The sequence below is a fragment of the Lissotriton vulgaris genome, chromosome 7 (assembly GCF_964263255.1).
Source record: "Lissotriton vulgaris chromosome 7, aLisVul1.2, whole genome shotgun sequence".
Lineage (NCBI taxonomy): Eukaryota > Metazoa > Chordata > Amphibia > Caudata > Salamandridae > Lissotriton > Lissotriton vulgaris.
Window position 1 is genome coordinate 1,108,542,967 of NC_141695.1, and position 14,458 is coordinate 1,108,557,424.

Sequence of the window (14,458 nt, forward strand, 5' to 3'; positions counted from 1 at the left end):
GGTGAAGCAGAAATGCCTCGGAGAAACGCAGCTTCATTTTCGGATTCGGGGCGGGTTTTTCTTTTGCTCCTCTTCCCATTGGCTGGAATGTAAAATTCCAGCCAATGGGAAGAGGAGGGAAAGAACATGAAAAAACACGCCCGAACCCCAAAAAGACGGGGCTTAAACGGACAGACGCCCCTCTACTGTCCATTGGCTGGCCTCCGTTTAGGAAGCCAGCCAATGGATAAGAGGGGCGGGTTCAAGCCCCACACTCTAAAACATACGATCTTGCCGGCGTGAGTGCGCAAGTGCAACCTATGCAGGCCGAGACCTAAAGAGGGGGGTAAAAGGGACACCCCAATGGGTTCCTCAGCTGAGGTTTTTTTTACTTTACACAGGAGTAGAATTTGTTGAGAAGTCGACGCCATGATCTTCTTGGCTGTAATAATGACTTACTTCAATTTTAACGAATTACAGAATGTGTAAAGGTTTGCATTTTTAGTCTGGGCGGTGGTTTCTCTTTCACATCTTCGAGCGGTATGGGCTTCTTTGATGACTACTAAACTTGGGCAAATGGCACACAAAGCAAATTAAAGGCTATTATCACCCAGTGTATACTTAGCTGTTTTATTCTTTATGTAATGCACTCTTATTTGCTGGGTGCGCCAGAATTTCCTTAGAATGTAGTTCTATACTGTTCCACAAGCTCATTTTAAAATAGTAATTTTGACTGTGCCTTAAATATCTTTCAATCCTTGTAATTTTGAAGCTAAAAACAGAAGGGTCTTTATGAACTTTGTGATGTGGAATGCTCAGGGAGTTGGGAGGCGAGCCTGTCTGTAGGCTGAGGTACTTACACCCTGTTATTCCTCCACCCTTTATTTTCTTTCACTCGAGGGCCCTTCATTTAGATTGTCGTGCAATGTTTTTGCAGCTGTGATTGAGGCTGTCCCCGTCCTCACTGTTGTCGCAGGCATTTAAAGAACATGTAAGATGTGTGGTCTCTCAGCATTGCTGACTACGTAGATACTACTGCGGTTCAGCTACCAGCCGCGTGTAGGAGAAATTCAAGAGACAAAGCTTGAAACATTGACGTACTGTTAAACTAATTTACGTATTTGTCAGTTTTATGTAGCACAGCGGTAAAATAATTTTGCTTTGGTTCATCTTGTGGTGTCTTTGCACATCTCTCTATCTATCTATCTATCTATCTATCTATCTATCTATCTGTCTGTCTGTCTGTCTGTCTGTCTGTCTATCTTCCTCTATCTAACTATCTAGATGTTACATTTATTATATTGCATATATTTCTATGTATACTTAGAACTTTCTCACCCTTCCTTTATCATACATATCTGTGCCATCAAGTTGTGATCTCCCTTGTAACTTAGATCGTAAACACAAAACCTATTATTTTTTCAACAAAATTGACTTTCTTGGTATGTACTGCCTATATCGAAGTCGCTTGCAACTTATAAGGAACTGTCTGTCTTGTTCTTTAGTGAAATGCATAAATTGCTTGTAAAGTTCAAGACGTGTGAGAATTTTTCAGTCAGCATAGGTTGTTGCTTTGTAAATGAGTTGATGTTCGAAGAACATATAACCCTTCTGCTGTGTGAGACTTCTGCATTTAAGGAAAGTCCGATTATTGTTTTTTTTAATGGGAAGTGGTGAGAAACCGTAACTTGGAGGCAAGAGAAAGAGCTCCGCGTGGCGCCGTGCACACTGCTAGGTTGTTTGTAGTTTCCTTGGTAACTTGTAAACACAAACACGCAACCAAATGGGAGTCTGGGCTTTAATACGGACGTGGTGAGTTTGCAAAGCCAAATTAGATCTTCGGAAACTATGTGGCAATGTGCAAAAATAGAAGTTTTCAGTAAGCACACATTTCACTACAGGGAATTTTGCATAGAGAACTAAAGCAAGAACTGCACACAGGTTGAGGAATCCTCCGTGCTGAGAATGGAGCAAACATCATAATCTTTTCCTGTTTTACAGCAGAAGTTCCAATTGAAAGCGGTTATGTTCTGCCTCAACACAAACCCACGCATTATATGAAGCCCCTTTTCTTGGGATCAATGATCTAACAATGTGACATTACCCTACCTAATTCTTACCTAATTTAGCGTGATCATATATTTTTTCAAACTCGTGCTTGTGACATCAGTTGTAAAGTCAGTACACTAATGTGAAGTGTTGGACCAGAAATGAAATCATGCACCCTTTGACCTGGATGTGATCAATAAAAGTGATGTCACTTAACCTTAGAACCTGAATAAAGTATTCATGTAAACGAAAGCCAAAGATCAATGTAAGGCTTATTAGGTTACTAAAGTAGTTAGTCTATATTAATTCATATGGATACTTCTGCATGGATATTGCTTACATCATTATGAATATCCCCTATACAGCAGATTAGACCAAATGTCGCCTCCTAAAGTGGTGAGGTTCAAGTCTATTCGACAATGTCTAAAGAAGATATTTCGCTTAGATCCTCACAACATTTGCTTGTGGTGTCTGGTGCTTGGCCACAATCTTTCAACCTTGTGACTCCTGTACTTCAAACCAGCAATAGCCATCAGGCAGTTGGAAGCCAAGCTATTTCTGTCTCAGGCCCATAAGGACAACCCCAATAAGTCATCCTTGCATCCTTCAGAAAAATGTACTCACAGGGACCCATACTTCAGTGTTTCCTCACAAAAATATAAGAAACACCACAGGAAATAAAAGTCATCTTCTCCCTGGGGAAAATGGTCTAGCTCTTTGGACCATTTGGAGAGTCGGTAGCCTCTCTTCCCTGATGCCAATCCATTTCTAATCCTCCTTGAAGCCTATCCTCATCCTTATAAAACTTAAAACAGAATTTTTGCCTCCATCTGCCAACCCATGACAGGTCACGGATTTACGTCTGGCCATTCTAGTGTTTTTCAGGGCTGCTCAGCGTCTCTCTGGGCCCCTTCCAAATCCCAAAGTTGGGTGATACCCTTCGAGCCTTTCGATTCTGGTGACTCTGACCCCAATGCCACCCGAATGCTTCTAGAGACTGCTGTCTTGGTGGCACGTCTACAAATACTCCCAAGACACTGGTCCAATTGTCTTTGACACCTATTTTGACATCTCTGACACCATATTTGGAGCTGCTTTTGTACCGCATCAGCCATGGAAGTCAGAATACATTATTCAGGAGGCTAGAGATAGTAAAACCCTCTTTTATGTTGCAGCCTCTTGAGCCCAGAGGTTCACATGAACACAAGAACTCCTAGGCTCAGATTCGCTGATTATGTCCAATCTGTTTTTTATGCTGCATAAACAAATGATGGATAGAATGCTGAACAAATCAAACATTCACCCTATGTCAAGAGATCTGAGTTAAATCCATTGTTCTTTTGCTCACCATGCCACCCCAGTTGGGACCCAGCCATATGCAATTCAGTCTTGAACCTGCTGAAACTCCTTGGCCAGATCCTCCCTTGACTCATGTCTGTACATACCCATCCCATTTGCGCAAACAAATGATGGACAGAATCCTGAACAAATAACTCGGTCTTGGAGGCAGAAGTTCTTGCTTTGCTGCAAAAAGAGGCCTCAGAAATGATGACCTTGCAGAAGAGGAGCGCAGGCTTCCATGCCTCAAAAGACGGATGTTGACCTTGATCTTTTATTTGTCCAATTACCTCATGAATCCTGTTGGCTCAGCATGCCTGGTTGCAGGTGATGTCACTTCGTTGGTGTCTGATAAGTGCCTCATGTGGCGATTACTTTATCATCAGTTCAGTGTCTTGGCTTGGGTGCAGATGTTCCTCTTTGTTTTTTCAAGCATTGATTGGTTGTAGTTCTCTTTCAGCCTCATGGTGGGTGATTCCCAGTCCTCTTCAATCAAAGGCTACCATAGTTATAGACGTCTCTTTTTCGGGGCATGGAATTATCTAGGGGACATGACAGTGCAAGGCCATTGTTCTGTGTCCGAAAAAAGACTGCACATAAAAGTGCGAGCATTAAGGGCAGTTGGTCAGTATTGGGCCCTGCAGTACAAATCCTCTTGAGACAACACTATCAATGCCCACTGTAAACCAGCAGTGTGAGACCGGTTTGTGGATTCAGTGCAAGAAGAAATAGGAACCCATACTGTTGTGACTGCGGGCTAGGGGGCATTGTCCCAGTGCAGCTCAGTGGTAGGCCCTTTGAATGTGAAAGCAGATGTTAGGATTGACCTGCCCCCCCCCCCCCCCCCCCCCCAGTATTATGAATAGGTGCTCTACGCCAATGTGACTAACCTGATCTTCTCCCAGATTCAACTGCCCTTCATCAATCTCTTTTCCACAATTCTAAACCGTAAATTCTCCAGTATTGCATTCTGCATTCCCACCTCTGGGGTATGCATTCACACTGAAATGGTCACAGGAACTACTTTTTGCATTTCTTCCAATTGCACTGCTCTAGAAAGTTGTCCTGAAAGTGCCAGAGACTAATGCCAAGCTGATCCTAATTGCCCTGGATTCGAAAAGGAGGATTTACCTTGACTATAAGTTAGAACTTAGCATTTTGCCTCCTCGTCTCATCCCAGACAAGATAGATCTGCTTGTGCAGCAGTATTGTTGGGTCTCCACCCGACCCTCAGATGCACGCATGGGGATTGAGCAGTTAATTTAATGCCAGAGTTACTGGATGTCAATTTAGCTGCTCGGAAACCGTCTGCAAAGACTGTCTATTCTGGTTACTGGGATAAATTTATTTCTTGGTGCCATAAGCCCTTCTGAGGCTCTTCTGTCTAACATCCAATGCTATTTAGCTAAGCTGAGCTTAACAGTTTCTAAAAGTCTGTCTTCCTGATCACCATTCTTTGGTCTGATTATATGTGGTGTGTTTCTTGATAGATTTATTGTACATGTATCTACCCACACTCTTTAGTGCTATGTTGTATACAGAAACTTAATAACATGTTTGCACCATGTATAGCTGTGAACACATGCTTTGCACACTCCTGTTTTCTACTGTTGGGTTTGGAAGGCTGCAAACTGTTTTTCTTTGAAAAAGGAATTTTAGTTTATATCATGATACATGATTCTTCCACCTTGATACACACTATACACCAGCCACCTCAGATTGTTGTATTCAGCCATCGGGTTCAGACTTGTCCTTAAGTGCCGAGTTGCTCTACATTATTGACTGGAGGGCTGGGGTTTTATTGTGGAAAAACAGCTAGCACATCTTTCAACTGTAAACTACGTTGGGACCTTAATTCGAAGATGGGCCTGAGGCTTATGAGAAGGGCTGATTTAGAGTAGCATCAACAGTTTAAATTTTGTTCATAGAGCAATAAATTTGCATGGGTGGACAAGCATCATGTCTCTAAACTTTGTCTACTGAGGGACCAAAACGTAAGCAAGTAAATAGCTTTTCATACATTTTGATCAAAGAAATCGTGCCACTGACATGATCGTAGTTGGGCGTATTACTCAACTATGCAGAGCCAAGACTCCGCAGAGACACTATCCACCACGGTCATCAAAGGAGTCGACTCCTATCATAACTAGGTAGGCCTATCCAGTATCCCTGAAGCCAACCAGGGTCTGGTTACCCCATCCTCTTAAGCCACATGCACAAGATTGGAATTCAAGGACCTAATCTCCACTGGATCTACTCCTTATTAATGAACGAGCACAAGCTGTCAGTCTGGCACCTTTCTCCTCAGAAGCCCGAAAATTAAATGGCGCAAGTTTCATCGTTCAGCCTTTCCCTCTTCTACGCATACATGACCCCTCTAGGCAACATCATCTGTGCACACAACATCCTCTCCTACTCCAATGGCACTCAACTCATACTCTCCTTCTCAGACAAGAACCACACACAAGAAACAAGTTCATCACCTGCTTGACCAAAATCGCTAACTGGATGAAAGCCAATTATCTGAAAATCTACACCGACAACACAAAAGTAGTGATCATTGGCAAGAACGCCTCAACATGGGACTCTGAACTGGTAGCTGACTAAACTCATAATCACACCCACACCCAGCAACCATGCCAGGAACATCGGAATAATTGAGCAGATGCAGAGTAATATTGTCAAATGTCTCTCAAGCAACAGTAGAAAAGCTGTTACTCACTCCCTGGTCACCAACAAGTTGGACTGCGGGAAGACCCTGTACACCAGCATCGCCACACAGCTCACGAGAAGACTACAAACTATCCAAAACTTGGCTACCAGACTCCTCCTCAACCTTCCACAAAGAACTGACATCACATCACACCACACCTCATGGAGTTCCACTGACTCTGATACATAACGTGCTCATTTCAAACATCTCAAAAACACATTCAAGGCACAATACATCAGAGACCAAGCCTACCTAAACAGTCTCACCTCATTCCACCAACAACCTAGAGACATCTGCTTCACAGGACTTCTACTTGCACACATCCCACGCATGCACCGAACCCGATCAGAAGGACGGGCATTCTCTTACATCGCTCCTAAATCGTGGAACGGCAACACACTCCACATCAGAGCCTGCTCAAATCTTCTTGTTTTCCGCAAGAAGCTTAATACCTGCCTTTTCAAATAACTATCCTACCGTACAGAGGACTGGAGACACATTCCTGCTCAGCAACAAGATACCCTCATGGGTGCTAATGCCCTTTACAAGAATGCTTAAAGTGTCCTCTCATAATTCTGACTCCAGTGAAGAATTTCCAGGGCCCTCCTCGAAATTTGCATGAAAGACTGGGACCATACCTCAGGCGGATACTCGGTTTAGCCACCACAGCTTCACTAAACGTTGTGCAGACATGCACGCCAAGATGCACCAGTAGAACTAACTGCCTTAAAAACATGCTTCACATGTCTTCCTTTTCTGCTCACAACCCGCTGCGAGGCACTGCATTTTAATCTATGCAAACGATCAACAAATGCTTAAAACTGAAACATTTACTGACCAGTAACAAAGAGTATACAGTTCATAGTGCTATAGATTTACATGCAGCCTACCTGCCTCCACGATTGCGAGTTCACAAACTCTTTTGATACTTTCCACAATGTTTCTAAACCTTCCTTTCTCCAGTTTATAGACATTACAATGCTTTGGATCTACACTCTTGCACTTTTAGCTCTGGGGCAAACAATCTGAGGTAGTCATGTCCTGGTGCACTGTGGGTTTCTGGGGTAGGCATTACAAGTCACCTGGAAATCAGTAATCCTCGTTTGAAGAAAAACTATTTGTAATGTTTCTTGCTCTACACTTAATGGCAGGAGTGTGCAAAGCATAACCATTCTCCAGCACTACAAGCTGAGAAACCTATTGTTACAAGTAAGTAACTTTTTCCTTCTCATTGCATCACTGTTTGAACCAATTCATAGTTATCCTATTCGCTTTCTAACCAACTAGACTCTTACTGTTGCTTACTTTGGCCCATAGCGGAGGAAAAATGCAGGCCCTAATACTCAGTCTGCTGGTTACCGATCTCTGCAATTGACCATTCTTACAACCAAAGGAAGTGCCTTCCTCCAAAAGGGGCAGTCTATCATCCTTTCATCGTTCATTTTTCACCCTCGTCCCACCATGTAGGAGAATGAGATTCTACAAAAGCTGGACCCTTGGCAGGCTGATTCCTACTTTGTTGGCTGGACATGGTCTGAGTGAGCAGATGTACTACTTTTCAAAGGTTGTGATGCAGTCAAGAAGGACAAAGTAGTGCTCAGGTGCACTAGCTCACATCTTTTCATTCTTGATATTAAAATCTGCTACACTTTGGCAAAAATAGATCCCCTGGCAGGAGAAGATCCCATGGTATCTTCTCCTGGTCTTACCTGGGGAATTCCAGTCGTTGATAATTGCCAGCTAGTCTCTAGGTCTTCTCCACATATGTTTGCCAACAATTATTGTCTGGTGAAAATGGTGTGTAGTAACGGTTACTATACTAGTGCTGTTACATTATTTTGATGGTCAATCTGTACAATTTTGTCCATCTTCTTGATGGTTACCTCTTTAGTGCACTTTCATGAGGTGATGAAATCACAAGAAGAAATATGTATTGGTAGAAAAAAGTTGCTTACCTTCAATAATTATATTTCTGGTGGCCCCTGTATCTTCCTGCATATTCCCCACCAACCTCTCTCCCCCTTTTTGTGTTAGTACCATTCATTATAGGGATCCAAAGTATACAATTATTCTTGTTTTTTGATTATCTGCTCTAATTAAGCTTTCACCTCAAGCTTGTGGCGGGAGGTTCCATATGTAGAACAGTGTTGTTCTGGGGGGACAGAACCACAAATGGAGCCATGAAATACAACCAGGTGGGGCTGGGAAACTATAACTTGAGGAAAATGTTTTTGATCCAGTATGGCTCCTTGGAATGTTCTGAAAGTGATGAATGTGTGGAATGATACAATATCCACCAGAAATATTGCTACCAAAAGTAAGTTACTTTTTCTTTCCTTCCGTGTAGCGATTACAGTGCTACCATCATAGGCAAGTGACTGCCTTAAGATGCCAAGTGCAACATTACATAACCATGTATACAATCCAAAGACATATACAGCCTTCTTTATGCATCCAGCGTGCCCAGAAAAGCCTCATTCACTTATTGAAAAGCCTCAAGTGCCACATACACAAATGCAGGCGCAGCCTTGGATGCCCACTACATTAACTGTATAGCATTCACAAAGAAACCGGTCATGCTATTGTTTCTGTACACATACTTGAGTTCGTACCTCAATAAGTGCTGCATTGCTTATGGTGCTAATGCAGAACAGTCACAGAATGTCTGATTTATTTCATGTATCATGTTGTTTCCACCTTATGAACCGCTCCTGTGTTATATAATATACCCAAATGAATTTTGAACCTACGACTGCTCTTCATCTTACTTTTCACTTAACATGCACGAGGCCTGAGATGTAAGTAAGTTAGAAGCTACAAATCGGTTTGCCCAGAATCTACATTCTGTAGATATACATATTTGGTTGCATGTTCTTGACCGGTCCTTTTGCTCTTGCCTTTTTGTTAGTGATGCATCTAGGTCTACCCATCACCTTTTTACTATAACTACACAAAGGATGCTGTCATCATCAGCAGCACTGATACAAAATATGGAACCACAAGGGTGGCGATGATTTTTTATCACTACTCTCTTCAGGACACATTCTACACCTTCAGCTATCTCCGTTATGGATACTAGATTCAGGATTTGTTTTTTGTTTTTTTATAGTGGTGCAGACAGTGTGCAAGGTAGTAGTTTTGGATTGGATGCTCAAACTGGTAGCGAACAGAACATTTGAATTGTTTGGGATGTCCACTGTACATCCCTATTAACCCTCTGATGGTGCCATACACTCTCTTTATGTAGAAGGCCGCAGTGGCGTAGTGGGCACTCGATCATGTGTTCTGGTGGGTTTTCACTCCATAGTTAACGTTGACAATTTTTATCCTCAAAAATGAAGTCAAACATTTTCTGAGCGTTTTTAGTCGTACATCTGGTTTTAAAGTTAACCTGAAACTTAATGGCAGTCGAAGTGCTCCCAAAGAGATTTTTCCAACTCACTCTTTGTTTTCTGGGCATTTTGTCTTGACACAGTTGGCACGTGCCACCGTCCGTGACCCTAAAACAGGTGTGCTAACCGTTGCAAACTACAGGGTTTCCAAAAGGTAAGGTGATTATGTTTATTGCACTGCTCTACTTCATGGGTTAGACAACCTGAGTGGGGTGGCAAAGCTTGCATGCTCTGGCTGTTAATGCTTTCGCTTGCCTGCATGCCTGCACACTCTAACCTACGTGCTCCTGGCGCGTGACGAAGCGCCCCACTATCTAGCAGTAGTACAGTTATGTCTTGAAATGGAAAACTTAATAGCTTGGACACTTGCACTTCATTTTATGTGTTCCTTGTTGTGTAATTAATGTGGAATTTTGGGCATCTAAACACTAACAAGTAGAATGTTTGCCTATATAGTCTTATTAAAAATTAAATCTATTTAACCTTAACACAGGAAAATAAAGTATTTGCTGGGATTGCTAGTGCAACATTAAATTGCTTTAAAATGATGTACGTGTTTCCAGTTGCTAGGGCGTTTTTTCTTAAGATTGAGCCGGAATTAAGTTTCTGTCTCATTGTAGTTCTTCAACGTAGGTTTTGTATTTTTTTAAATTACCATATTATATTGATTTTTACAATAATACCCAGCTGCGTCCACTGAAATGTACACATTTGAGATAACAACCCACTTAATCTGATCACATGGCACCAACCACACCATATATTTATACATGTGCTCCAAAGTGAGCACACCACTTTCTCCATATGTTTGCATATTTTTTAGGGCAATTCCGGGCTTCACATACAGGCCCCTTCCTGGTGCACACACCAATAAACACCCTTTCGCTGCACCTCTAGGGAGGGGGCCTCCTGCAGCAGGCATTGTCCCAGTTTGGCCACAAGGGTTACCACGCCAATAAAACTCCACTCAGAACTAGATTCCCACCAAAAGCCCCAACACCTCACGAGGTCCCAGCGTAAAAGTGTGTTCCATGACCGCCGAAATTTCCTGAGTCACTCCCTCCCAGAAGGGCACTAGGAGTGGACAGGACCATGTTATGTGAAAAAAGTCAGCTTTAGGTGCCAATAGCGTGCACATCACGCCTGTCCCACCCCCGCAAGGTTTTGTATTTTAAGTGCATGATAAATTGTATAGATTTATTTTTGTACAGTGTTATGTAGCATAGCCCCCAGATCCTCACACGCGTAAGTGTAAGTCGGTGGGAATTCAGGCAACTAAAACATATGCAGGACTGGAAAATTAGCATTGAATAGGGCTCTAAGAACAAAAAACAGCAATGATACAAAGCGTACAGTAACCCACTGTTAAAATGTTTGATCATGTTAAGACCTGGAACAGATGGGTTCCAATTAGGCTAAGATAGGAAGCAAGAAGGTAAGTGGCAGAATGTGGGCCCTTACACTTTTGTGCGTGTCATTGAAGAGCGATTCTAAGTTAAGTAGGTATGGGCTGGACCAAGGCTAGGAATTAAGACAGAATGATCAAGATGTTTACCATGTAATAACCTTATTAAAACAGGCATGAACCAGACAAAGATACATACTAGAACTTGGAGTCCAACGTGAAGTGTCATTGTTTGGTGGTTAAGTGGCAGGCTAAATGATCTGAAGTCAGCAGTGCAGAATGGTCATTTTAACTGGAAGTGTTCACCAGCCGATGCTTGCACCATTGCATCAAAAAAGGCTTCTTTTCATCTAGATTGATGAGGACGACCGTTGGGAACTTGGCCGAACTCTCTCTAATGAGGAGAACTGCTATTGCAGTCGTTGGCTGGCAGCCAAATGTATTTTATGGTTTTACTATTTACATTTAAACGAACACCAAATATCTTCTGCCTTACATAATAATGTGACAGCTTGAACTGGAGAACTTTTTCCATTTAATCTAACAGTGTGATCTATATTGTTGGCTCAAACATGAAGCCAAGAAGCCAATTGTTAGAGAATAAAAAATACATAAAGACCAGATTGTTTTTTCAGCTTGTAATACGATTATGATCGTAATCTAAAGTTTTGAGAAAAGTTGGGCAAAACTCCCGTAGAGATGTGAAAATCATTCAAATTTAAGAAAGGTGTTCATAGATTCCTAGTTTGATCACAGTTCTTATGTTTGCATGGGCAGTAAAGTCCATTTGTTTGTCTGAAAGCCCTGTGAACATGATTAATTCTTCCTGTGGACAAAGAAAGTTTGACGAAAGCATTTTAAACTTTATTTGATTGAATATTTATTATTGTGTAATGAATTTCTAAGAAAAGTACACGTTTGAAACATTGATAAAGTATAACCTGGGATTGAACAGGCTGCTTAAAATCACTCCATTCTATCTGAAGGAATGATAACATGTAGACATGTTATTCGTAGGAGGGCAAGATTTTCCATGCAGTTTATCTGTGGTGCACTAGTGGCGGTTTTATGAAAATAAACCAAAATGTTACTTTTTGTACAGTTTCGGGCAGAGAGATAATCTGTCGTCAAAGACTGAGAAGATAGGAAATTAGTCACATGTTTTTTTCTATTACAAATCAACCTTCTGAATGTTTGCTTTAAGGCACTAGTCAGCCTTCTTAATTCACTTTCCTGTTGATTATGTCAGTTAAACCAGTGTTTGTCTATGAGTTGCTGTATAGCATTGATGGCAGAAATTGTACGGATTCAAAATTTGCAAAAGGAGTCTACTAAATATGAGATCGAGGTAGGATGAACGGACATAAGATCTACAGGAAGAGATGGATTGGTCAGAAAGAAAGTTAAATGTCATGATAATCAACAGTGAGACATGCAGTAAAGAATGTGAAAAGTGTCATCATGGTAAAATGGATCACCAATGAACAATCCAGCATTCTTCTATTATGCAGTCCTTGTATACAGTCCCACTATGTCACCTAAATATTGATTAAGTTTGTCCCGGTAACATTTGTTTTGGAATACCTATTACAAAGTAATTTTAAGAACTTTAAAGGTTTACAAAATGTAAAGAATCCACGACAACACTCTGTTTTAATTGATACACCTTGTGTATAAGCCAGATAATTATCAGTTCAATTTTCCCAGTCATATGTTTAGTCTACAAGTTTGAGTCTACTACCTTTTTTTGCTTGGGTGCCAGGACTCGTTTATGGTAGTAAAACAAAAAAATATGCACCTTATTTATTTCTTGTACTTGGAAAATACATTCATAATTATATCTGCTCCTTTGATCTCCCCTGTTGCAGTCAATGTATTTGTTTGGGCCACCTTCTTGTTTCTTTCATTAACAGTTATTACTGCTGACTGCACCTATAATAACTGCAAGTGAAATGTTTTATTTGGGGTTGTAGATCTCTCACCTGTTTGAAGTTGCCAGGCTTGGGCCAGTAGGCTGTCCTTTACTTGCTGACATTACGCACACTGAATTCGCCTTTCTTGTTTATTTCACATCAGAAGTTTCTAACTTGACAGTATTTTATTCCTCTATTAAATGAAACTACTTTATAACAGCTCCAGTGACTTTAACAGTTTGTTGGCCCTGCTAACTCGGAGCATGATGGTGCAAGAGAAACCAGTCCTCCTCCTCTCAGATTGGTTCCAAACCAGCTGTTGAAATGCAGATCATGCATGAAGACAGTTGTACTTTGAAGCTTAGTAAGAGTATGGCAGCTTTAACTCTGCCGGAAACCTTTCTGGTGGGGGGGTTTAGCCAGTAGGCTTCAAGCCAGAGAGGCAGGTCATAAGGGATTGATTACCACCTGATTATTTCATTGTTCATGTAAGCCTATTTTCGGTTATCATACCCTGGAGAAGGTTACTGGCCATGATAAGGTTAACAACTAATAATGGGTAAAATCAAGTAAAATAGCCTGAATTTTTACGTTTTCTTTACGAAATTTATGGAGGATAAAAGGCTATTCACTGCTGTATAATGATAATTGAATTCCATATGTCCTACTTTAAGTCCCTAAGCCTTTTGTCTTTTCTGCACCTAGTCTGCATCTAGTTGTTTGAGCTTCATTAGGGTATGAGAGATCCCATGATTCACTTGTGGACATCTTACGGATAGCAAGAGTGAAACCAAAACGTTCATACTGATTGAGTACACAATGAGTGTTTTTTTATATTAAAAGTACTATTTAATGTAACTTGTAACTGGTTTATTCTTCCTACCGTCTTCTGTGCATCAGAGTGTTACTTTTAAAGTAAACAAGAGAAAAATATTCATCTGCCTCCAGCTTCCATGTGTTCTAATGCTGTGCTGGCTAGCACCAAACACAGAAATGCATTTCATGCTTAAAGGCCAGTGCATCAGTATAAACTGCACACAGTTCACATAATCTAGTGATGCTGCATGAGGAAATTTGCAGAATTTACAACTGTTGATGAAACCCACAAATTTGATATTTCATAAGACATGTGTCACATATATTTTTTTAGGAAAGATCTCACAACTTGTTTAACCCTCATCTAACATGCACCCAACTTTTCATGTGTTTGAGAATTAAAGTTAGTCTGATGCAAATTAGCCTTGTAGGAAAAGTGCAGTCTACTTCACTCCTTTAACTTGCCCAGGAAAACTACTTTACTGATAAAGCCAGTGAGAAGACATGTGACCTTACCTAAACAGCCAGCCTCTTTGGCCCCAAGCCCAGCATGAGGGTGATTAGCTCTGCCTCAGTACATGAGATTTCTTTAAAGCACTACAACACTGAAAACAGAAGACTGAGGAACTCTCATTGTAATGTTTCAGATATGTCAGTACTCCTGGAGTAGTGTTCATGCTAGCAAAAAATAAAAATGTTGAAACCATTGGATGGCAAGATAGTGCCCAGGATGTAAATCTTTAATTGATAGCAATGTGAATCATTCTTGTTACACCTTACAGTCTTTTTCCTCCCTACGGTGTACAGACAAGGTTAGTCCAGAGTGTTTTTTGGTATAGCATAGCTCTGAATG

At 41.2% G+C, this 14,458-nt stretch overlaps 1 protein-coding gene across 4 annotated transcripts in view; it reads left to right on the top strand.

The window, feature by feature from the left end:
* Window positions 1-14,458, top strand: part of P4HA2 (prolyl 4-hydroxylase subunit alpha 2) — a 305,296-nt gene that overhangs the window by 194,506 nt on the left and 96,332 nt on the right. For all 4 annotated transcript variants that reach the window (XM_086931565.1, XM_086931562.1, XM_086931563.1 and 1 more), the window contains one exon: window positions 9,555-9,625. In XM_086931565.1, coding sequence (XP_086787691.1) covers window positions 9,555-9,625 — 71 coding nt within the window. The remainder of the gene's footprint in view (window positions 1-9,554; window positions 9,626-14,458) is intronic.